The 20,884-nt window shown below is 50.4% G+C and overlaps 4 protein-coding genes across 10 annotated transcripts in view; 2 read left to right on the forward strand and 2 right to left on the reverse strand.

Moving 5' to 3' along the window:
• Positions 1 to 703: 703 nt before the first annotated feature.
• Positions 704 to 10,026, forward strand: GFAP (glial fibrillary acidic protein). Its single transcript, XM_077164127.1, has 9 exons — positions 704 to 1,466; positions 2,256 to 2,316; positions 2,511 to 2,606; positions 3,386 to 3,547; positions 4,791 to 4,916; positions 5,200 to 5,420; positions 5,981 to 6,024; positions 7,689 to 7,774; positions 8,398 to 10,026. The coding sequence occupies exons 1-9, from the start codon at positions 1,006 to 1,008 to the stop codon at positions 8,437 to 8,439; spliced, it is 1,299 nt and encodes a 432-aa protein (XP_077020242.1). The 5' UTR covers positions 704 to 1,005; the 3' UTR covers positions 8,440 to 10,026.
• A 738-nt stretch (positions 10,027 to 10,764) lies between these two features.
• On the reverse strand, positions 10,765 to 12,016 carry FAM187A (family with sequence similarity 187 member A). The gene has a single exon (XM_077164128.1). It carries the CDS (start codon positions 12,007 to 12,009, stop codon positions 10,768 to 10,770), a length of 1,242 nt encoding a protein of 413 aa, XP_077020243.1. The 5' UTR covers positions 12,010 to 12,016; the 3' UTR covers positions 10,765 to 10,767.
• A 25-nt stretch (positions 12,017 to 12,041) lies between these two features.
• DNAAF19 (dynein axonemal assembly factor 19) lies at positions 12,042 to 16,099 on the reverse strand. Of its 7 annotated transcripts, none has more exons than XM_077164135.1 (5): positions 15,813 to 15,880; positions 15,408 to 15,560; positions 14,612 to 14,763; positions 14,107 to 14,239; positions 12,043 to 13,473 (listed from the first exon to the last, which is right to left on the reverse strand). In XM_077164135.1, exons 3-5 carry the CDS (start codon positions 14,752 to 14,754, stop codon positions 13,021 to 13,023), a joined length of 729 nt encoding a protein of 242 aa, XP_077020250.1. In that variant the 5' UTR covers positions 14,755 to 14,763; positions 15,408 to 15,560; positions 15,813 to 15,880; the 3' UTR covers positions 12,043 to 13,020. The 7 variants fall into 7 exon arrangements, with proteins under 7 accessions (XP_077020255.1, XP_077020254.1, XP_077020252.1 ...); XM_077164136.1 differs by having other exon boundaries at positions 15,408 to 15,527; positions 15,729 to 15,878; XM_077164134.1 differs by having other exon boundaries at positions 15,729 to 15,878.
• EFTUD2 (elongation factor Tu GTP binding domain containing 2) overlaps positions 16,001 to 20,884 on the forward strand; it is a 53,537-nt gene continuing 48,653 nt past the window's right edge. The window contains exons 1-2 of the mRNA XM_077164126.1: positions 16,001 to 16,211; positions 19,616 to 19,724. Coding sequence (XP_077020241.1) covers positions 19,620 to 19,724 — 105 coding nt within the window. The 5' untranslated portion in view covers positions 16,001 to 16,211; positions 19,616 to 19,619. The remainder of the gene's footprint in view (positions 16,212 to 19,615; positions 19,725 to 20,884) is intronic.

Raw genomic sequence — 20,884 nt, forward strand, 5'->3', positions numbered from 1 at the left:
CAATCAGGCCTGGGGTCCGGGCTCCCAGTCTGCACTCAGTGGCTCCTGGGTTCCCAAACTCACCCATCCCCAGAGGCCTTTCCCATCAGCCCAGCCTGAAGTGTGGGAACTCAAAGAAGATATATTTCCAGGGGGTGTGTGAGGGGGTGACCAGGGCGACAGGGAGTCGCAGGAACAAAGATGCAAGCTGGAACAGCCAGCTCATTCGTAACTGCTTTGTGGAGCTGTCAAGGCCTGAGCTCTGGGGAGGGGGCAAGGAGGCCAGGCAGGGGGAGGGGTGAGCCCAGTGGGAATAAGGTAGGGGCTTAGGGGGGCCCAAGGAGAGGGGCCAGAGAGTATAGTACCTGACCCCCTCGACCCAATCAATTGGGACCTTCAAAGGTCCCTACTGTCACTGGCCTCGGCTAGACAGAAAGGCCTCAGATAGCCCACCAAGAAAACGGAGGCTGGTGTCCAAACCTGGGCCCCAATCCCAGAACTCCAAGGAGAGACAAGAAAGCAGGAATGTAGGATGGCTGTATTCAGAGGGCAGGATGTACAGGAATCTGTTGGAATGGGGCTCAGTAGGAAACTGTAGCAGGCTGTCACTTGAGGGTATAGAACAGGTTTGTTTTTTGCTAATTTCCCAGCATGGAGCAGGCAGGCAGTGAAGGAGTGCTGAGGGAGGGACTGCCTATGACAATGGTTATGGAATCTGAGATGGAAGATAGGTCAGAGGTCACCTGGCTCAGCCCTCTTTGACCCACTTTTCTGGAAAGGGGGTCTCCTGGTCCAGTGGTCAGGGTTCCAGACCCAGATAGGGTTGGCATGCCCGGGAAGCCCTGCCTCTGGGCACAGTGACCTCAGTGGGGTGAGAGGAGCTCTCCCCATGGCTGGGCTGCGGCCCAACCCCACCCCCTCAGGCTATGCCAGGGGGGCGTTGCCAGGGGCACCCTGGGCAGTGGCAGGCCAGCCCACTCCTCCATAAAGCTTTCACATCCCAGCAGCAGGCAGAGCCAGGCCAGGATGGAGAGGCGACGCATCACCTCTGCTGCTCGCCGCTCCTATGTCTCCTCCTTGGAGATGGTGGGGGGCGGCCTGAGTCCCAGCCGCCGCCTGGGGCCTGGCGCCCGCCTCTCCCTGGCTCGAATGCCCCCTCCACTCCCGGCCCGGGTGGACTTCTCCCTGGCCGGGGCACTCAATGCCGGCTTCAAGGAGACACGGGCCAGTGAGCGGGCAGAGATGATGGAACTCAATGACCGCTTTGCCAGCTACATCGAGAAGGTGCGCTTTCTGGAGCAGCAGAACAAGGCGCTGGCAGCCGAGCTGAACCAGCTGCGGGCCAAGGAGCCCACCAAGCTGGCTGACGTCTACCAGGCCGAGCTGCGCGAGCTGCGACTGCGCCTCGACCAGCTCACGGCCAACAGTGCACGGCTCGAGGTCGAGAGGGACAATCTGGCACAGGACCTGAGCACCCTGAGGCAGAAGTGAGGAGGGGGACTGTGGAGGGGCCTGTGGGGTCTCGTCAGGGGCTCTGCTTCTCTGCTTCCCACGTTTCCCCACTGCTGGGAGGGAAGGGCTCTTGTGCTCCCCAAGATGACGGGAGGGGGCAGGAGGAGGACTAGAGCCTCAAGGATCTGAGTCCCAGGGACAGCAACTCCCACTGGGGAAAGCTGGGCCGGGGACCATGGGGGACCCAGTGGGCAGGTTCTTTGCATTTCATCCACTGCTGGGCCTTGAGATCCTGGCAGGGAAATGCACCTACCTGAGCCTGAGGATTAGAAGGCAAGAAGGCGGAAAAATAGAGCAGGCAAGCCTGGGTTCAGAACACACTCTGCCTGTTCTCAGCTCGTGACCCTAGCAAGTCACCTTGACTTGCACTGCTGTGAAGCAGCGATCATAATAAAATCCATCACAAGCGGCAGTTGCTTGGGACGTGGAGCTTTGCTGAGCTGGCAGGGCAAGTGTGTTACCTGCAAGTGCAGGGGGAAGTGTGTGAGTTTGTACCTGCAGCAGCAAGTACTCACTGGTGGGAGTTCAGTAATGGACTTCATTACTTAAGGGACTTCAGTAATGAGTTAGGGCCAAAGTTCTCATCTGCTCACCCTCCCACCCTCCCAGCCATTCCCATGATCCAGGACCCCTTGACCCCTACTCCTCCTGCCACCCTACCAGTTCTGGGGGTCTCTGAGGCAGGGAGAGCACGGTAGGGATTTGAGAGTCCTCAGAAGACCCTAGATCCAGGAATGTGTCATACACACCCCTCCCCACTCCAGGCTCCAGGATGAAACCAACCTGAGGGTGGAGGCTGAGAACAATCTGGCCGCCTATCGACAGGTCAGGGAGGTAGAGGGGAAGGTTGGGGGGTGGGGAGGGAGGGTTGGAGGCAGCCCACCTAAACCAAGCCCCCCAAACCCAGCCCTTCAGATCAATGAACTCCTGCTGCCCCAGAAGAAGAAGTAAGACAAGCCTGGGGAAGGGAGAAGAGGAGTTTGAGGTCAGAGTGGTCCTTTGTCCCCTCCCCATTCCAGGAGGCAGATGAAGCCACCCTAGCCCGTCTGGATCTGGAGAGGAAGATTGAGTCTCTGGAAGAGGAGATCAGGTTCCTGAGGAAGGTCCACGAGGAGGTAAGGCTGAAGCAGAGGGAGGAGAGCCCAAGTCAGAGACTGAAGCTGAGAAAAAGACAGAGATGGAGGATGAGAGATTGAGACAGAGAGATACTCAGAGACAGAGGAAGAAAGAGAGGCAGAAAGTGAGAGACAGAGGGAGAAACAGATACAGAGAAAAATGTGCGGTAGAGGGGGATAGAGACAGACAGGAGAGCATTCCGGACCCCCGTTAAAAGGCACACACATGTGAATCAAACACTCCACTTACTGGATTCAAATAGGCCTCATGGCCTCATTTTTTTCTTCATAACAGCCCTGTGAGGTAGGAACTGTTCCAGTATTATCCCCTTTTCACAGAGGACACTGAGACCCAGAGAAGTTAAGGAACTTGCTACGGTCACACAGTTAGTCTCTCCAACTCCATCCCTTCTGTCACCTGCCTCCCTTCAAGTGAGGGCCATTTATTAAAAAAAAAAAAAAAAAGTCCCACTGTGTTCTGAACTCAGAGCACGGATTCAGAATCTATGACCCTGTGGAACCTGGGAACCTCTGGGTACCCACCCACAGAATGCAGGCACATCTCAGGACCGGGCTCCTACCCATCCAGCCCTGGCAGAGGACACCTTGAGGCCCCAAACTACCCCCTGCCTTCCTTAGCCTGGGCCATGCCTCTACCTCCAGCTAGGGATGCCCCCCTTCTCAGCCAATGCCTGAGTAAAAGCAGGTACGATGCTGTACGATACCCTGGCCAAAGCCCGAATCCTGAGCCCTGGGACCCCTTCTCTCACCCTGACCAGGAGGTGCGGGAGCTCCAGGAACAGCTGGCCCGGCAGCAAGTCCATGTGGAGCTGGATGTGGCCAAGCCAGACCTCACGGCAGCCCTGAGAGAGATCCGCACACAGTACGAGGCAGTGGCATCCAGCAACATGCAGGAGGCAGAGGAGTGGTACCGGTCCAAGGTAGCCCTGACTGTGGGACAGCTTGCCTCCTCCAGACAGTCCTCCTTTCTCCATACTGGAGAACTAGGAACGGAGGGTAGAAGAAGGTGGAAGGGGCTCCTCTCTGGGTGACTGACTTCCAGAGAAATGAGATGACTCCGAGAGTCTTACAGGCACTACTACGTCCAACAAGTACTTATTATTATTACTACTATTATTACTACTAGTTGTAGTAGTAGTAGTTTAGTGGTAGTCAACATTGTTGTGTTCCAGGCTCTGGATGGATTAATTTTGCTATGAAATAGGCACTGTTCTTTGATAAATAGAGAAATGAGGTCCAGAGAAGTTAGTAATTTGCCCAAAGTCACACAACTCCTTAACGGTGGAGTTGGCTTTTCAACCCTAGCCCATCTCACTCCAGAGCTTGCTTTCTTGATCCCTCTGCCAGGCTGTGTCTTGAATTACTGAACACCTACGTGCACCAGGCCCTGTCCGGGACACAGAGTGGTGGCTGACTGGGGGGAGAGGATGTGTACCCAAACGAGCACCTGCGTCCATTCCCCTGGGGCAATGGGGTCCACAGAGAACACTACAGGGCAGGGTTAATCTGCAATTTGGGAACCAGGAAAGACATAAAAGGGGCCATTTGGGCTGGGCAGGACAGTCAGCCGTGGACATGCAGGGAGGAGGGGACATTCCAGGTGGAGGACACAGCAGCGTGGGGGTAGAAAAACATGGAGAGATGGGGGTGCAGGGATGCCAGCCCCCAGGGCGCCTCACTGGGGAGTGTGAGCAGCAGGAGCCAGGGATAGTTCTGAGCAGGGGGAAGGCTTGATGGAACCCTGAGGGCCTCACTGCATGTTGGAGTAGAAAGGGCTATGGTGTGTATGTGGAGGTGGGCTGGGGGGTGGGGGCCGGGTTCATTTGGGTGCCTGCCACTGCCAGTGCAGAAGATTCTAGATTCTGTGACAAACATTTTCATTCATTCATTTGCTGACCAGGCTTTGTGTGAGGTGCTGGAGGCACAACAACAGCAGGTGTCGCCCTTATCCGGTCTCAGTCCCGGGGAACAATCCTAGCGGGGTTAAACATCCTGGGGTTGAGGAGGACAACAACCTGGGGGGTCTTGTTAGGCTCCCTGACTTCCCAAAGACCCTGCCTTCCAATAGGCCCACATGACTCCCTCCCCCTGTTCCCCAGCCCGCGGCCCCGCGGCCCCGCGGCCCCAGCCAGGCTCCCAGCCTACCACCCTGTCTCCATCTAGTTTGCTGATCTGACCGACGCTGCTGCCCGGAACACGGAGCTGCTCCGCCAGGCCAAGCACGAGGCCAACGACTACCGGCGCCAGCTGCAGACCTTGACCTGCGACCTGGAGTCCCTGCGCGGCACGGTGAGCGGGGGCAGGGCCGGAGCAGGGCGGGCGGGAGTCGGGAGGCCTGGGCTGGCCTTTCGGGCAATGGGAGCAGGGGACCCGCAGGCCCAGGAGACGCCAGGGCGAAGGGCCAGGGGCGGAGACCCGGGCTGAGAGCTGGGCTCTTACTCGAGGACTGGACTGAGGCTACGGGGCGGGGCCACGGGCGGGGTGGGGCCTCAACGCCTCTCCGGGACGGTTCGGGTCCGAGCGCGGGTCCCCGTGTCTGGGCCTGGAGGGACCCGCCGGCTGCACCCCGCAGAACGAGTCCCTGGAGAGGCAGATGCGGGAGCAGGAGGAGCGCCACGCGCGGGAGGCGGCGAGTTACCAGGAGGCGCTGGCCCGGCTGGAGGAGGAGGGGCAGAGCCTCAAGGACGAGATGGCCCGCCACCTGCAGGAGTACCAGGAACTGCTCAACGTCAAGCTGGCCCTGGACATCGAGATCGCCACCTACAGGAAGCTGCTGGAGGGCGAGGAAAACCGGTAAGCTCTGACCCCAGCCCAGGGAAGCCTCCCTGCCCCTGGGTAGTCTCCTTTGCTGTCTTCAGGGACAGCCTTGGGCCCAATAATGTGCCTGCCTAAATACGCAGTAGGCGTTCAATAAGTGTTTGATGAGTGAATGAATGAGTGGATTCAGGTCAACCAATATGGATTAGGTACCAAGCAACAGAATTTGGGTCACCTGCCCCATGCCCTACCCCCCCACCCTCAAAGTAAGAGGATCACTCTCCACTCTCCCAACAAAGATTGGACTTCTTTTCTCCTGATCTTTTCTGTCTCCTTGGCACTTTCTTCACCACTCTCCCCTCCCACTGCTATCCTCCAAGCCTCCACTCTCCTTTGGATAGAGGGTACTCTCCTAGCAGGTAACCCCCAGCTCTCTTGGAGCTCCAGACAGCACATTCGCTGCTGGGGAAAACAGGGAGAAGGGGTCAGCGTTTCCCAGCAAGGAAAAGGGTCTTGAGGCTGTTGTGATGACCAGGATCCGCCCAGGAGTGGCCTGGGCCTGTGAGGTCATACCTCTCTCTTCTGCTATCTTTCAGCATCACCATTCCTGTGCAGACCTTCTCCAACCTGCAGATTCGAGGTCAGTAGAGCAGGGCCTGGGAAGGATGTTGGGTTCCTGCACCCTCCCCCAGGCCTACGGAATGCTGCTGTGGGCTGGGCCAAGGACCAGGGCAAAGGAATTTGGAATTCTCCTTGGCAGAGGTGGGGAGGGGAGAGGGCTTCAAGATTCACTGCAGAGCTTCTAGCCAGAACACATCCTCCCTGGGCTTTTCAGGGTGAGATCTCCAGCTGCTCCTATCCTGCTCCCCCTCCCTGTGCTCCAATCCCTGCAGAACTGGGTGAAGGTCTCAATCTCTGCACTGTCAGCAGATGCCTGAGCAAGCTCTGCCCATCTGAGTGTTTTATGTTTTTTGTTTTGTTATGTTTTTTTAACTGCTTGTCACTACAGGGGGCAAAAGCACCAATGAAGGGGAAGGTCACAAGGTCACAAGACATCTCAAAAGCCTCACAATCCAAGTTATACCAATACAGGCTCACCAGATTGTAAATGGAGCCCCACCGGCTCTCGGTTAGCTGCTGCCTCTCAGACACGGCATTTTCTCAGTTTGGCAGGAAGACAGCCTCACCAAGCCCCTTTTCTTGGTCCTCTTGGGCTCCCTCCCCTTGGGCGTCCCATAAAGGGTCAGGACAGTGTCATTTTCCCGGTATCCTCAGTGTCCAGCACAGGACCTGACACAGGATGAATGTAGGTTAAACAGGCAGAGCTGGCCAGAGCTGCATGCTCAGGTGAGATGGACTGTGGCCTCCAAGCAAACACCAGGCTTTGTCTCCCATCTTCCTGTTGCTGGGAAGGCCCCGTGGGTCTTGCTGCACCCAGTGGCCAAGCTCTCTGCTTCATTTGTTGTCCCTGAGGCTCCGTTGCTTAGCTCAGTGCTGATCAGCCCAGAGGATAATGTCCCCCTGGACTGGTGCCCTTGTAGTGAATAAATTTTACGCTCCCCGATCTTAATTTTAAATATTAGGGAGTATGACATGTAATATTTTTCTCTCTGAGGGGGCAGGAACTAAATTACTGTTTACTTGTATATGGCCTTCAAATGATTTTTCGATGGGGGGAACATTCTGTCTCCTCTGGGCTAGCAAATTAAGGAAAGCCAGGGCTTGCTTCAATATCAGAAGGGCTAATCAGACTGACCATTAGTGGTAATATTGCCTGGTGCCAGATAGAAAAGGGTCCCTGGGGCCTAGATAAGTGGCAGACAGAAGCAGGAAAGGGGAAGGGGAATAGGAAAGAAACATAAACGTATTAAGGACTAATATGTGCCCGACGCTTAACATGCATTATTTCAATTAACTGACTCCTTACTCTCACCTAGAGAGGTAGACACCATCACCCCTATTTTGCAGGTCATGCGGCTGGTTACTGGTTAAGTTGGGGTTCGAGCTCTGGTTTATTTCAAAGTTCACTTTCTCCTTCCTCGGCACAGTGAAGGGTTGTCAGAAAATCAGGTGCCAGGGAAGGACTTGGGAAGGGGCTGAAGTGAAGCCAAGCCAGGAGACGGAGCAGGGCCCAGGACAGAGCAGTCAGGTCTTGCCCAGTACTGTTGGGATCTTGGGGGAGGAGGGGGGCCTTGGCTGCTCCCTACCTAGTTGGATGGGCTTTCACACTCAGAATCAGGGGTGACAGGGAGGCTGGAGGTGCCCCAAGAGCCCATGGGAGGCCTCCTCTTCTCGTGCCTGCAGAAACCAGCCTGGACACCAAATCCGTGTCAGAAGGCCACCTCAAGAGGAACATTGTGGTGAAGACTGTGGAGATGCGGGATGGAGAGGTAAGGAGGGCAGACCAGGGAGGCTCGAGGCCAGGCTCTGGAAGAAAGCCTGGGATTGGCCCGCAGAAGGTCCTTGGTAACTCACAGGAGTTCCCTGCCCTGGAAGAGGGGAAGGAACCTGGTTGTAATTCAATTTCTCCAGCCCCTCCACTGATAGTTCTCAGGTGAGCCTGGGTGCCTAGGTCAGCAGCTTGGGTCCTCACTTGGGCTCTCTCCCTTTCTTACCCTCAGACTTGGGTGCCCCCAGCTCTACTTTTGGGGGAAAGAGAAAGAGTTAGCTTCTAACCCTGGACAGCTGGAGAGATGTGGGGGCTTTCAATTTCTGGTTTGATAAAAGGAACTTGCCACAGGGATGGGAAGGGGTATTTGGCACCACCCCCTCCCCATTCACACCAGCAACTCTAAGAACTAAACTTATAACTATCAGCTTCCCATGGGTCAGGCATTCTGCTAAATCCTTTATGAACATCCTCTCATTTACTACATGAGGTAGTTAAGGTTATGATCATAGAAAGATCCAAGGGTCTGGGGACATACTTGAGCTTATACCGCCTGACAGTGGTGAACTTGGAATCTGCGTGAGAGCCTAACTGCTGCACTGTGTCCTTCCCTGTCCCCTGCAGGTCATTAAGGAGTCCAAGCAGGAGCACAAGGACGTGATGTGAGGCGGAACCCACCTGGTGGCCCCTGCTCCATGGCATATGGGGCCTGCAGCAGGTGGCAGGATAGCATCCCTTCTTCTGACAGCTAATTTCCCCAGACCTGAGTCCCCACCCAACCCAGCTGCTCTCCCATCTCTTTGCCAGCTTGCTGCCCTAGGTTCCATCAGCATTAGGCCTGCCAGACAGCACCCATCCTGCACCCAGCAACTCCAACTAACAGGGCACAAATGTCTGGAGCCGTACTGCACTCGTTCTCCCAGAAGCAGCCTGAAGGGACATGGCCAGCAGTGTGGGTTAGAATTTGGTGGGAACAGCAAAGTTGGGGAGGGCAGGGGGACCTGATAAATCACCCTCCACATCTCTATTCCCTATTGTTATGGCAACTGTTGCCAGAGCTATAGGGCTCTGGGGGTAACTGGGAACTGAGTCTTTGAGTTTTCTCAGGCTGCTGGGGGAAAACTAAGACTAGGAGACAGGAGATGGAGGAGTCTCCAAAGTTAAGTTTGCCCTGGCCAGAGGCTTATTCTTCCAGCCTGACCCTAGCTCTGATCCTGAGCAGCCCAGAAATGAGTGGGAATATCTTATCACCTGGTAGAGTCACCAGACAGCATTCCAGCCTGCCCAGACCCCAGAGGGGCCTCCTGAGTACTACTCAAGTGCTCCAGCCCCCGGGGCCGCCTTCTAGGGAACCAGGCTATAGCAATCCACAGGTGTGTGGGAGTTGATTCCCAGCATTTAGGAGATCTGTAGGGTAAGTGGAGAGGGGAGGGGTGCTAGGAGAGACTAGAGGGGGGCTGCCTGACTCCTAGGCATGGGTACAGAGAGGTCAAGTCCAGGGAACGCTCTGCCCGTCCAGGCTGGTGGAGGGCTGGTGCAGAAGGTAGGGGGAGTAGGATGATGCTAGACATCGGAGTCAGGGCTTGTAGGTGACCAGTTATACTTGGCCTCTGGGCCATGAGAATTAAGGAAGTGACTGTCCTCTTGAAAATGCTGAAACAGGAAAGAGGCTGCTGCCAATGTGGGGGAGGGGGAGGGAGGCATGAGCTTTGTCTCTGTTCCAAAGGCCTCTTCCTTGCTCTGGAGTCCCTGAACTCCCCATCACACAAGCCTCTAAGCCCCTGGGGCTGCTGCCTCCTGATACCAACAAGGGCTGCTGGGTGAAGTCACTCCTAGGCATCTGACCCTCTCCACCCCACAAGGCCCCTTGTGGTCACCACTCTGCACTCCTGTATTTTATGAAGCACTGTTTTATAAGCCAGACAATCGAGGCCCAAGCAAAGTGAAGACATTGTCATGTGTTCCTGCAGTCTGTAGACAGAGCAGCTCAGGGCAGATGCTTCCACACTCACTCTACTTCCCCTGGCAAGACTGGTGGGCATGGGACTATCTGTGCCCAGAAGGGGGGCAGAGGTGGCCACTCTGGGTTCCCCCTCTCCCTTCAAAGGAAGGGAAAGGTGGGGGAGCCCTCCCTCTTTCCCAAGACTTTGTGCCCTTCCTCCTATGCCCTCCTGCCACAACTGCCACTAACCTGCAGGGCACCACTGCCATCTTTAGTTGCTGAGGAAAAATAAAGACAAATTCTGTGACCTTCCCCAGGATGGATTCTGATCTGTTCAGGAAAGGGTGGGGTTGGGGGCAGGAAGTAGCCCTGGACAAGACCCAACTTGCGCCTTATCACTGATCACGTTGGGAGTCCAAGCCCCCAGGAGCAGCCAGACCAGCCACGTGACAAATCCCACTTCCAACCCTGCCCTGATGTGGCATCTCTGTTGTTATCACCTCCAACCCCAGCCTGGATGCCTTCTCTCAGGAAAGCCCCACTTAGCTCACCCATTCACCTGTAGTCATCTTTACCATTATTCCCCAACCACCGTTGATACCTGCCAATCCCAGGAAGAGGCTGAGGAGGAAGCCAAAGAGGACATATTCTAGGCTCCCCACTCTTTTATTCCATCTTTTCCCTGCTATTCCCAATTCAACCAGTGTCCACTTGGGAGTCCTCAAAGGCAAGAAGGTAAAGCATCTTGAATACTATTCAAACTGAATGGGCCACTTGAGAAAAATTAGGTTCATTAACCCCTTCTTTCATCTGAGTGTGAAGTCAGAAGACATATACTCCCTGGTTGCTTCCATTCTGATCTTGGTCCCCGGTGCCCACCTCCGCCTGGCTTCCCCATCTTCCTTATCAAGCCCCAAACCAGCCCAGGAAATTGGAGAGCAGGTTGTAACTAACAGACTTGTCCATACCTTCTTACCATACCTCCCAGCCCGGGATGCCCACTCGGAGGCATCTGGTGTCATTCAAGAAACACATTTAAATACAACCGATCTTTATGGGGAGAAGTTGGGACAACAGCGAAATAAGTAACAGCAGCAATGACAGAAGTGAATGGTAACAAAGACTGCCGTGATGAGCAGGTAGCCCAGAAGGGTGAGCTGCAGGACGGAGCGAGTCTCAGGGTCCGAGAACGAGACCTGGTAGTGCCCTTGGGATGTCACAGCCAGCCGGAACCCAGCAACCCGCACCCCCTGCCGCCAGCAGTAGTAGATGCCTCGGTCACTCAGCTGGGTGAATTGGATGTGCAGCTGGTTGCCGTGGTCAATGAATACCCTCATGGACCTGTTGACACCCTTCAGGTACTCTGTGCGGTACAGGTGCTGCTGGTCCTTATCCCAGGCCACAGCATGTTCCGGCCGGGCCCCGGGACAAGAGATGATGAGCCCATGGCCTAGCCTCTGCTGGTGGAACTGAATGGGTACCTGGGGGACCCAGGGCCGGCTGCCCACTTTGGATACGTAGTCAAAGATGGCCAGCACTCCCTTCCGAGTCATTGTCTTCTCACAGGGCACCAGGCAGCTCTGAACCAAAAGCTCAGGTGTGTGGCCCCTGGAGGTGTCCTGCATCCTCCTTGGCACAGCCCGTGAGCCACAGGACACCACGTCAGGCAGTGTCCTGCGGTAGCGTGGGGAGAGGTCTGGACTCTGCAGGTAGCAGAGGCCGATGCGCCACCGCTCGCCTCGCACCCCACAGCGGTCACAGGGCGTCCACTCCCAGAAGGTGGTGAAGACATGGAGGCTCCCATGCTGCTCATCTTCAAAGGGCTCCTGGCCCTTGTCCTTAAAGGTGGCCACCATTCCCTCACTGCTCTGGATGTCCACATCGTAGGCGTAAAAGTAGTCCCCTTTGCGGGTTCCGCAGAAGTACAGGCCTGAGTCCTCGGGCTGGGCCCGGAAAACCAACAAGCTGAACATGCGGATGCTGAAGCGGACCAGCATGTCGCTGCCCACCCGCACCTGAGCCACCTCGGTCAGCACCCGCCCGTCGAAGTCTGTCAGCACTTTGGTGTGGCTGCTACCTAGGTGCTTTTGGTAGTACCAGACTACAGCCGGCACCTCCTCAGGCTTGCAGTGACAGGGAAGCTCAAAGCTCATGTCAGCCAGGTAGGCTGCATTGTCAAACATCAAAAAAGCCGGGCAGGGGGTCTTCTGAAAAATGTTCTCCTTCTCCACGATTTCAAAGGCCTGAAGACTTCCCCAGACCCACAGGAGCACGGTGGTGTGGGCCAGGCTCATGCCTGCAGGAGAGCAGGTTCAGAGGGGGAGGTGCAAAACCAAGGCACTAAAGGCCCTGTGGCATCTAAAAATCCCTGCTGAGAGCAGGGGCAGATGGGAGCAAAGGATTACTCAGCGAGGAAAAAAAAACTACACTCTGTGGAGGAAGTGGCCAAAGCCAAGGCAATTTATTCCCAGCTGATATACAAAATGGCCTTCAAATGTTCCAGACCTGGTCTCATGAGGAAACCATTCTAGAACCTGGCCTTCACTCGCCTTTCTAGAACTCTGGCACTCATCCAAGAATGGGTCAGGGGAAACCAATGAAAAGCAAGGGCCCAGTGGCTGGGATGAAAAAATTTCTGCCTCACTCTAGGCTCTACCCTGCCCTGCCTACTTGGTGGAAGGGTCTTCCTTTCTGTCAGTCTGAGAGATGAAGGAAATCCTCATGCCACCACACATGGCCATCTGAAGAAGTCTGGGGGGCTGGCCAGACCTGAGCTCATAGCTTGGGACTTTCCCAGGACCAACCTGCAAAGAAGCCCAGTCCCTGGGGAGAAATGCTACACCCTAAATGAGGTAGCTTTTGATCATTTGTGGTTGTAATAGCCACTCATTGGTTTGGGGTTATAAATATTCTTATTAAGAGCGGTGGAGATCACTTATTTACTATGAAGGATTAAGGATTTACTTTCTCTTTTTTTTGAGTGAAGAGCATTATTGATGTAGCCATCTCTCAGAGCCAGGGGAAGCTGGGAGAGGGGATAAAGGCTTAGATAGGTTCTAAAGGTGGGAAGTAAAACTGCTTTCAAACTCTTGGGCCATTGACTACCCTTTGGATCCAGAGTTCCAAACATGGAGCCACTAGGGGTTAGAGAAGTGGGAAAGATCCGATTCCTGCTCTTGCTCAGAAAATTCCAAGTTGAGAAGGGCATTAGGGGTGAGTTTCTCATTGCAGTCCTGCAGAGCCCCCAAGACAACAACAAAATGCCTTGAGTGGTCTCTGGGGGCCTCTGAGAGCAGATGGTCCTATCAGTCCATCTGGTACAGTCCCAGAAGCTCCTGCAGGAGCCTCTCTTCATCTTGGGGCCCTTCAGGTTGCTCCTCCAGACCCTGCTTCTCCTGGCTGAGCCTTTCTTTCATGGGACTTGGGGCACCCATGGCCTGAAGCTTCTGAAACAAGCTTCTGCAGCTCTCCTTCTCTGCATGGCTCAGCAAGCTCAGGTTTAAGGTGAAGCGTCCAGTACTGGCCAGACTGCGCAAGATACCCAGTACTGCCACCCTGTCAATTGGCCTCATGTGATCAGCCAGGGCCACCAACAACTCCCCTAGAAGTCCAAACCCTACATCTGTCTGGAAGAGGTGACCCAGCTTGGGACCCCCAAGCTGTAGCAGGACCTGGTAGCGCTCTGGTCCACTCTGCAAGTATCGTCGCCAATTGCGGTAGAACTCTGCTGAGGTCTCAGGCTGGAGGAGTGTTTTCTCCTGGATTACAAAGGAAAGAAAGAGAGTCCAGAGCTTGTCCAGCTGCTCTGGGGCAGTGAGAGGGAGGGAAATTGCTACTCTGATAGTGCTATCTGAGTACTGGTTGTGGTCCCTATGGGCCTCATTTTCAAATGCGGGAGCTGGGACAGGAAGGGAGAGCCCTCAGTTGTATAAGATTTTCCCACTGATGAATGGGGACATGATCCCAATCTAAGAGAGTAAGTCATGGTTTACTGTGACCAGGGTGTAGGGGATGATTGGAAATCTCAAGAAGAAGAATGAATTCGAGGTGAGTATCAAGGATCTGACAGACTAGGTCTCCCTCTCAACACTGCCAAAAGATCATTATAGTATTTACAACCTGGAGGCAGAGAAACTCCAGCCTTATCTGGGAATGAAAGTCAAAGGACTGACAGAAGGGGACCTGCGGAGCCCAAATTTCTGACTTGACCTGCCGAACCCAACTTGGCCCCACCATCCTCTGGTTGCTTTCCTTTCTGGGATTAGAGGCAGAAATCTGTCTCTGTTGTCCTTACACTAAAAATAAGGAATAGGTATGTGTTGTAAGAAGACAGGATTGCATGTTCAGGGCAGAGAATTTTGCTGGGCTGAAGAGGCTGGGCCCACCCCTACCTGTGAGATTTCAGTAGCCTCATCCTGGGAGGTATGTCCCGGAGTTGTGTGACAGTTCCAGGACACAATCGCTTTTCCTCTCATCTTGTCTTTTCGCTCCAGAGGCTTCAGATGGGAGGCAAGGACAATACCCCTGTGGGCAAAGGACAGAGATGGAGGAATGGATGTAATGCTCTGTGAATGGAAGGTAGCTGGGCTTGGCTCACTACAGGCTGAATCTGTTGACAAACCAACATAACAATAATGATAATAGTAACAGCAACAATAGCCAAAGGTTATTGAATACTTCTTGTGTGTCTACTGTGCAGCAACTCATTTAATCGATACAAGGGCTACTCTCTTTGAAAATTGAGGCCCAGAGAGGTTAAGTAATGTGCACAAGATCACACATCTAGTAAAAGGTGAGGCCAGGAATGAAGCCCAGAACTGTCTGACTCTAGAGTCCCTGTTCTTTTCCACTATTGTTACCATAAGAGAGGCCTGAGAAAAATGACAGTGAGTCAACCTGAATTCCTCATACGTAGTCACCCTCTGTTCCACTGCCCTTAACTTGGCAGCATTCTCCCGCTTGTACTTCTCATCAGCAGCAAGTGCAGCCTGCAGCTCTTTCTCCAAAGCCTTGAAGTTGATGACATCATTCCTTTCCATGGCTTGTACCTGGGAAGGCAAAGAAAATGGATATTAGCAGAGGGTCAATATAAGGGAATGCTGGGGCCTCTGGATTCTTTGCCATCCCACAAAATGATCCAAAAGCACTCTGGGAATCATTAACTTACCTTGTATTTATGTGTGTGTGTGTGTGTTGAGGGGCAGTAATACAAAAATCTAGTTTTCTGCTTTACAAGGAGGGGAACTGAATAGCAGAGTAGGGACTTGCTAAAGACTTGTCACTAAAAATAGAACAAAGTTCCAACTTTCAGTTTGGAGCCCTATTAATTTTGTTCTCTGCCTCTAAAACTATCTGAATGTTGAGTGCTTTGTCTGAGGAGGCATTGGATTTCAGAATTCAGCCCCTCCAGTCTTCCATATGGGTAAATTTTTGGGATGGACCACTTCAACTAAAAAAAGAACTATTAACTACTCTTGAGCCTGGGGTAAGATTTCACCTTTCATGAAATACTTTAAATAGGGAGGGGCATTTTTCACCCAAACTAGATGCCATGACTGAGCAGGAAATCAACACATGGCAGAGAAGTGGCTCAATGATCCCCGCCTCTGGCCAGTCAAGGAGGAGCACAGGTTTCTATGTTCTCAGATGAACTCTTTAATTCTGCCACTCTGATTCTGCAGCCTCCACGTACCTTTGGCGGATCGATTCTTTCTACAGGGAAGTCATCTATATGGATTTCTACCGGGAAGTCATCTATATGGATTCTAGTTTTGGTTTCAACATTTACTTGCTTGAGATCTCTCTGAACCTCCTGGTGAATTTTGTGGCGGAGTTATCAACTGTCCTGAGGCAGACAAGCAGGAGGTCCTCATCCAACCCCACGGCTACTACCCCCATCCCCAGCATGGGTAAGAGAAACGACAGGAAAGGACCAGAGTGAGCTAGAAACTCAACTCAGGCATCTTGACTCCTTCCCAATCTATCTATCTATTGAACAGATAGAACAACTAACCCTTCCACTTTTAACCCCCGACTCAGATCCCGGAACTTTATCCCGCAGTTCAGGCCCTAGACGCCTTGCTTTCTTTGGGGTTACCCTGATAAATTGGGACAAAAGAGCAACTCAGTGCAGATCGCGCCCAGCAGCTGTGGTTGCCTAGCAACTGCTCCACCAGCCTGCCCACGTGATCCGCCCGAAGGCCCCCTTTCGGGGTGGTCCATAGGCGCCTGCTCTAATTCACGCCTACTCAGGACTTACTCTCTGTGGGACAGTCCACGCTTTGTTGTGGGGACCCACGACTCTTCCTCGCAGGTTTTTGTCTCCGCGGCCGGCGCTATTCCGAGCCAGTCCTCAGGCGGAGGGTTGTCCTCCCGGCAGAAACGCGACTAAGGCGTCTATGGGGTCCTTCCCAACGCGGGCTCAGGTGTCGCGCGGCGTGGGACGGAAGCGCGGCGGCCGGCGGCTGGGTTAGGACTCTTGGCTAGCAGGCGGCAGGTGAGTTGATGAGGGTCAGTGGTATGGAAACGTTGCTCCGGGTGGGATGGGAAATTAAAGAACGTCAGATCTGGAGTAGGCATTATGTGCTGTCTGTTCTTTTACTTTACATGTGGGGAAATTGAGGCCTAGAGCAGGAAAGGAACATAGGGACCACTCCAGAAAGGCCTTTTCCCCACCCCGCTCAGATCCCTGAATTCCCTCGATATAGTCCATCCATAAAATTCCGTTCCTGGCAGGGGTCGTGCTCTAACTGCTTAGCCTTCTCACATACTCCCACTTCTGGACCGCCTTCACCTCTTCTTTACCAATCTGCTTTCCTCTTTATTTGATTTTTTTTTTTTGAGAATATGCTTGATAGCGGGAAGCTGCAGTGAAGACCGGCGCCAAAAGTCACTAACTAGCTTTGTGCAACTGAGGAAGTCACCTAGCTTCTCTGTGCCTTGGTGGAGTCATTCATCAGTAAATATTTATTGAGGGTCTCTTTTGTGCCGGCACTGTGATAAAGGAGAAAACAAAGTCTTTGCTTAGAGTGTAGTAGAGTCAGTGAACGATAAACAGACGAATAGATGTGAAAGTCAGCTTGTGATATATATTAAGGAAATAATAAAACAGTTTAAGTGAGGGGCAGAGAGTGGATATGTGGGGGACTTTTTCAGAGTGACAAGGGAAGATTTCTCAGAGAAGGTGACATTTTGATAAAGACCTAAAGGAAGTGAAGGGAAAAGGCATAAATATCCAACAGAAGAGCGTTCCAGACAGACGGAATAACAAATACAGAGGGCATAGCAAATACAGAGGATCTGAGGCTTGTTCTGTAAATAGCCTTGTATAAGAATCTCTTGTCACTTCATGAGATCTTGGGAGGATGACTTGAGCACAGATGTGACAGCTCTTTGGAAGTAAAAAAGAGTACGTGAATACAAATGCTTTCCTAATATTTACATTTAATTAATGGTTCACAGGACTCAATTCTCTATTTCATCTATGGTCAGCATTGAGGAGGTAGTATTGAGGGAGATGGAAGGATTAACCTAATGCAAGAAATATCAGTATCTCAAAGTTGGGCATTCTATATAGTTAACATTTATCCCACCCCTACTTATGCAAGGTGCTGTCTAGGGCATTTATAGGTAGACACAAGGAGTATAGGGTCCCCATATTCAAGAATGTCCAGAAATAATGATAACTGTGCTGAATTCTGTGTGCAAACTGTTTTGTTTAATCCTCACAGCACTACACAGTGGGAATTATTCACTCCATTTTCCAGTTGAGAAAGCAGGTTTGGAGAGGTGAAGTAACTTATCTGAAGTCACTCAGTTTTTAAGTGACAAAGTCAAGATTTGAGTCTAGATCTTCCAATTCCAGAGCCCTGTTAAAAATGCTCTTCTGTGTTGTCTATTACTTGTAAATTTTATGAAAAAAGACTTGAACAGACACTTCTCAGAAGAGGAAATACAAATGGCCAAAAGGCACATGAAGAGATGCTCAACGTCCCTGGCCATTAGAGAAATGCAAATCAAAACCACAATGAGATATCATCTCACACCCACCAGAATGGCCATTATCAACAAAACAGAAAATGACAAGTGCTGGAGAGGATGTGGAGAAAGTTTAGAGTTCTCAGTGAGACTAGTTAGCAGAATTAAATGCTGATAAAGGTGCAAAGTGCTGTAGCAGTGTAGGAAAGTGAAAAATTGACTCACTATAAGGAGGGCATTTGAACTGTCACTTTGAATAGAATTTCAGTAATTGACGTGGAAAAAAGCCACAAAATACTTATTAATAACAAATGGAAAACTAGTCATTTTACGATAGAAAAACCTGACCGGCACCACCTTAGTCAGTTAACATCACCTCTAAAGGGGCCATTTGAAATCATGTGCCACTTGACAAAATGTACGGAGGAGAACATGGTATTACTTCTGTGGTGTTCCTGCCAAAGATTCATAAACTAAATCTAGTTACGAGAAATCATCAACAAACCCAAATTAAGGGACATTTTACAAAATCACTGGCCAGTAATCCTATCAGTGTCATGATCATGAAGGTCAAGGAAAGACTGAGGAACTTGTTCCAGCTTGAAATAATAGTGGCATCGCAACTAAATTCAACATGTGATCCTGGATCAGATCCATTGCTGTGCAGGATGTTATTGGAAATATGTGAAACTTAAATGGAGTCCTATGAATTAAATAGTAGTAATGTGCCAAAACTAATTTTTTTTTGTTTTTTATTTTGGTGGTTGTAGTGTGGTTATACAGGAGAATATCCTTGTTTGTAGGAATCATACACTAAAGCAAGGGGGTTAGCAAACTTTTTTGGTTAATGATCAGAAAGTACTTATTTTAGGCTTTGTGGATCATATAGTCTCAGTTGCAACTATTCAACTCTGTTGTTGTAGTGTAAAGCAGCCTAAGACAATATAAATGACTGCATGTGACTGTGTTAATTTATTTATAGACATAAATTTTGAATTTCCTCTCATTGATTTTCATGTACCACACACTATTCTTTTAATTTTGTCAATCATTTAAATAAGTAAAAAGCTATCAACAGATGAATGGATAAAGTGTGGTATATATATGATAGAATATTGCTCAATTATAAAAAGGAATGAAGTTCTGATATTTGGTACAACATGGATAAACCTTGAATACATTGTGTTGGGTGAAATAAGCCAGACACAAAAGGATAAATACTGTATGATTTCACTTATGTGAACTAACTAGAATATGGAAATTCATAGAGACAAAGCTGATTATAAGTTCTGGAATAGAAGTGGGAAATGGGGAGTTAATGCTTAATGGGTACAGAGTTTTTATTTGGAGTGATAGAAAAGTTTCAGTAATAGATGGTGGTGATGGTAGTACAAGAATGTGATTATAATTAATACTGAATTGTATAGTTGAAAGTGGTTAAAGTGGGAAATTTTATGTTGCATATATCTTAGCACAATAAACATTAAAAGAAAAATTTTTTTTAATGTGAAAAGCATTCTTGTGGAGCACATGAAAACAGGTGGTAGGCTAGATTTGCCAACTCCGGCATAACGTATTAGGGGATGAAGAAGCATTGTTCTGGCAACTCATTCTCAAATAATGTAGGAAAAGTTATATGTACTGTTCTTTGAACGTATTTGTTAGTTCTAAATTATTTTAAGATAAAATTTTTCTTTAGCATTAAAAAAAGTAGGAGAGGAGCATGTAAACAGAAATAATGAATAGAGAGCATGGGAAATTACAGGGCTTTGTGGGGAGCAGTTAATAAGTTAATGTAACTGGAGAGGAGGTGTGGGAAGGGATATGGTCAGCCATAAGGCTGTAAAGGTGGATTGGGTGGAGCCATATTGAGAGCTTTATTACCTTGCCAGAATCTGTACCTCTTCTCTGCTTGAATTTTAGCATCATGGATACAGACTTATATGATGAGTTTGGGAATTATATTGGACCAGAGCTTGATTCTGATGAAGATGATGATGAATTGGGCAGAGAGACCAAGGATCTTGATGAGGTAACAGAAATATTTTACTTTTTTCAATCTCTTTTATTAAAAAGCAAGGAAACACTGAATCCTCTATGCTCTCATAGTGCCCTGTGTACGTCTCTAACATTGCTCTTTTTATAACATGATTTATTAAGGTCTTATATCACTCCCAAGAAAGTTTAGCTACTAAAGTTCCAGGAGGAAATAAAAGATAATTTCACTGACAAAGTGGTCCTGTGCTCTGAGCATTAGTTTACCTGGTAGAAACTTTTTTTCCATTTACCTAAAGTATCTTTTGACCATCTTGAATATAATTTAAATAAATAATTTTAAAAAGCTAGTCACTTTTCCAAACGTAACTAAATTGGGAGCTCTCTCCTAAACTAAGGTTTTAAAAAACACATAAAAAGAATAGAAAGGGAAGGCACATGTCCAAGGCCAGATCAAAGATTCCTGTGACACCCCCACACCCCTTCCCAACAGGAGGGCACTGGAGGATGAATTCCATTATGGTCTGAGATTTGCAAAAGACACCAAAAGTGGCAGTTATGTTTTAGTGATGTTCAGAACAAGATGAACAAGGACTATATAGGTCCATTGCTTAATGATGAAGGTGTATTAACAGGGGCAGCAGAACAAAAGCACTAACTGCCATGTGTCTTCTCCATCAGGGAAGATATCCCTCAAAAAAGGAGAAAAATAAATGTGGAAAAAGAAAATTGAAACAATATAAGTGAGATTAAAAGAGAGCATCTTAAATGTTCTAAAAATGATCATGGTGATGAATACAAAACTATGTGATGATATTGTGAGCCATTGATTGTGTAATACGGTTGGACTGTATATGTGTGGGTATTTCTCAATAAAACTATTAAAAAGATAAGAATCTGTGCATGCATAGAACGAAAGAAAAAAAAAGAGGATCTTGCAGTTAAAGGTACGTTTGGGCCTATAGGCCCTAATGAAGTGTATCCTTGGGGACTTGTGGGGTACCTTACAGAGCTGAGTTGCCAGCCACTGTGGTAATTTTTAAGAAACTAGGGAGGGCAGTGCAACAGTGGCTCAGCATCAAGAGTCCTTGCCTGCCGAGCTGGAGACCTGGGTTTGATTCCCAGAGCCTGCCCATGCCAAAAAAGAAAGAAACTGGGGAGTCACTACAGTGCCAGAAATTGAATGAGGCAACTGTT

This window comes from Tamandua tetradactyla, chromosome 6 (genome assembly GCF_023851605.1).
Source record: "Tamandua tetradactyla isolate mTamTet1 chromosome 6, mTamTet1.pri, whole genome shotgun sequence".
Lineage (NCBI taxonomy): Eukaryota > Metazoa > Chordata > Mammalia > Pilosa > Myrmecophagidae > Tamandua > Tamandua tetradactyla.

Coding starts and splice junctions, on each gene's coding strand:
- FAM187A (XM_077164128.1), bottom strand. CDS start 12,009: ATGAGCCTGGCCCACACCACCGTGCTCCTGTGGGTCTGGGGAAGTCTT.
- DNAAF19 (XM_077164140.1), bottom strand. CDS start 14,754: ATGGAAAGGAATGATGTCATCAACTTCAAGGCTTTGGAGAAAGAGCTG. Junction 14,240..14,611: donor ACTACGTATGAGGAATTCAG/GTTGACTCACTG, acceptor CTTTGCCCACAG/GGGTATTGTCCTTGCCTCCC. Junction 13,474..14,106: donor AGGCTACTGAAATCTCACAG/GTAGGGGTGGGC, acceptor TTTGTAATCCAG/GAGAAAACACTCCTCCAGCC.
- GFAP (XM_077164127.1), top strand. CDS start 1,006: ATGGAGAGGCGACGCATCACCTCTGCTGCTCGCCGCTCCTATGTCTCC. Junction 2,607..3,385: donor TGAGGAAGGTCCACGAGGAG/GTAAGGCTGAAG, acceptor CACCCTGACCAG/GAGGTGCGGGAGCTCCAGGA. Junction 4,917..5,199: donor TGGAGTCCCTGCGCGGCACG/GTGAGCGGGGGC, acceptor TGCACCCCGCAG/AACGAGTCCCTGGAGAGGCA.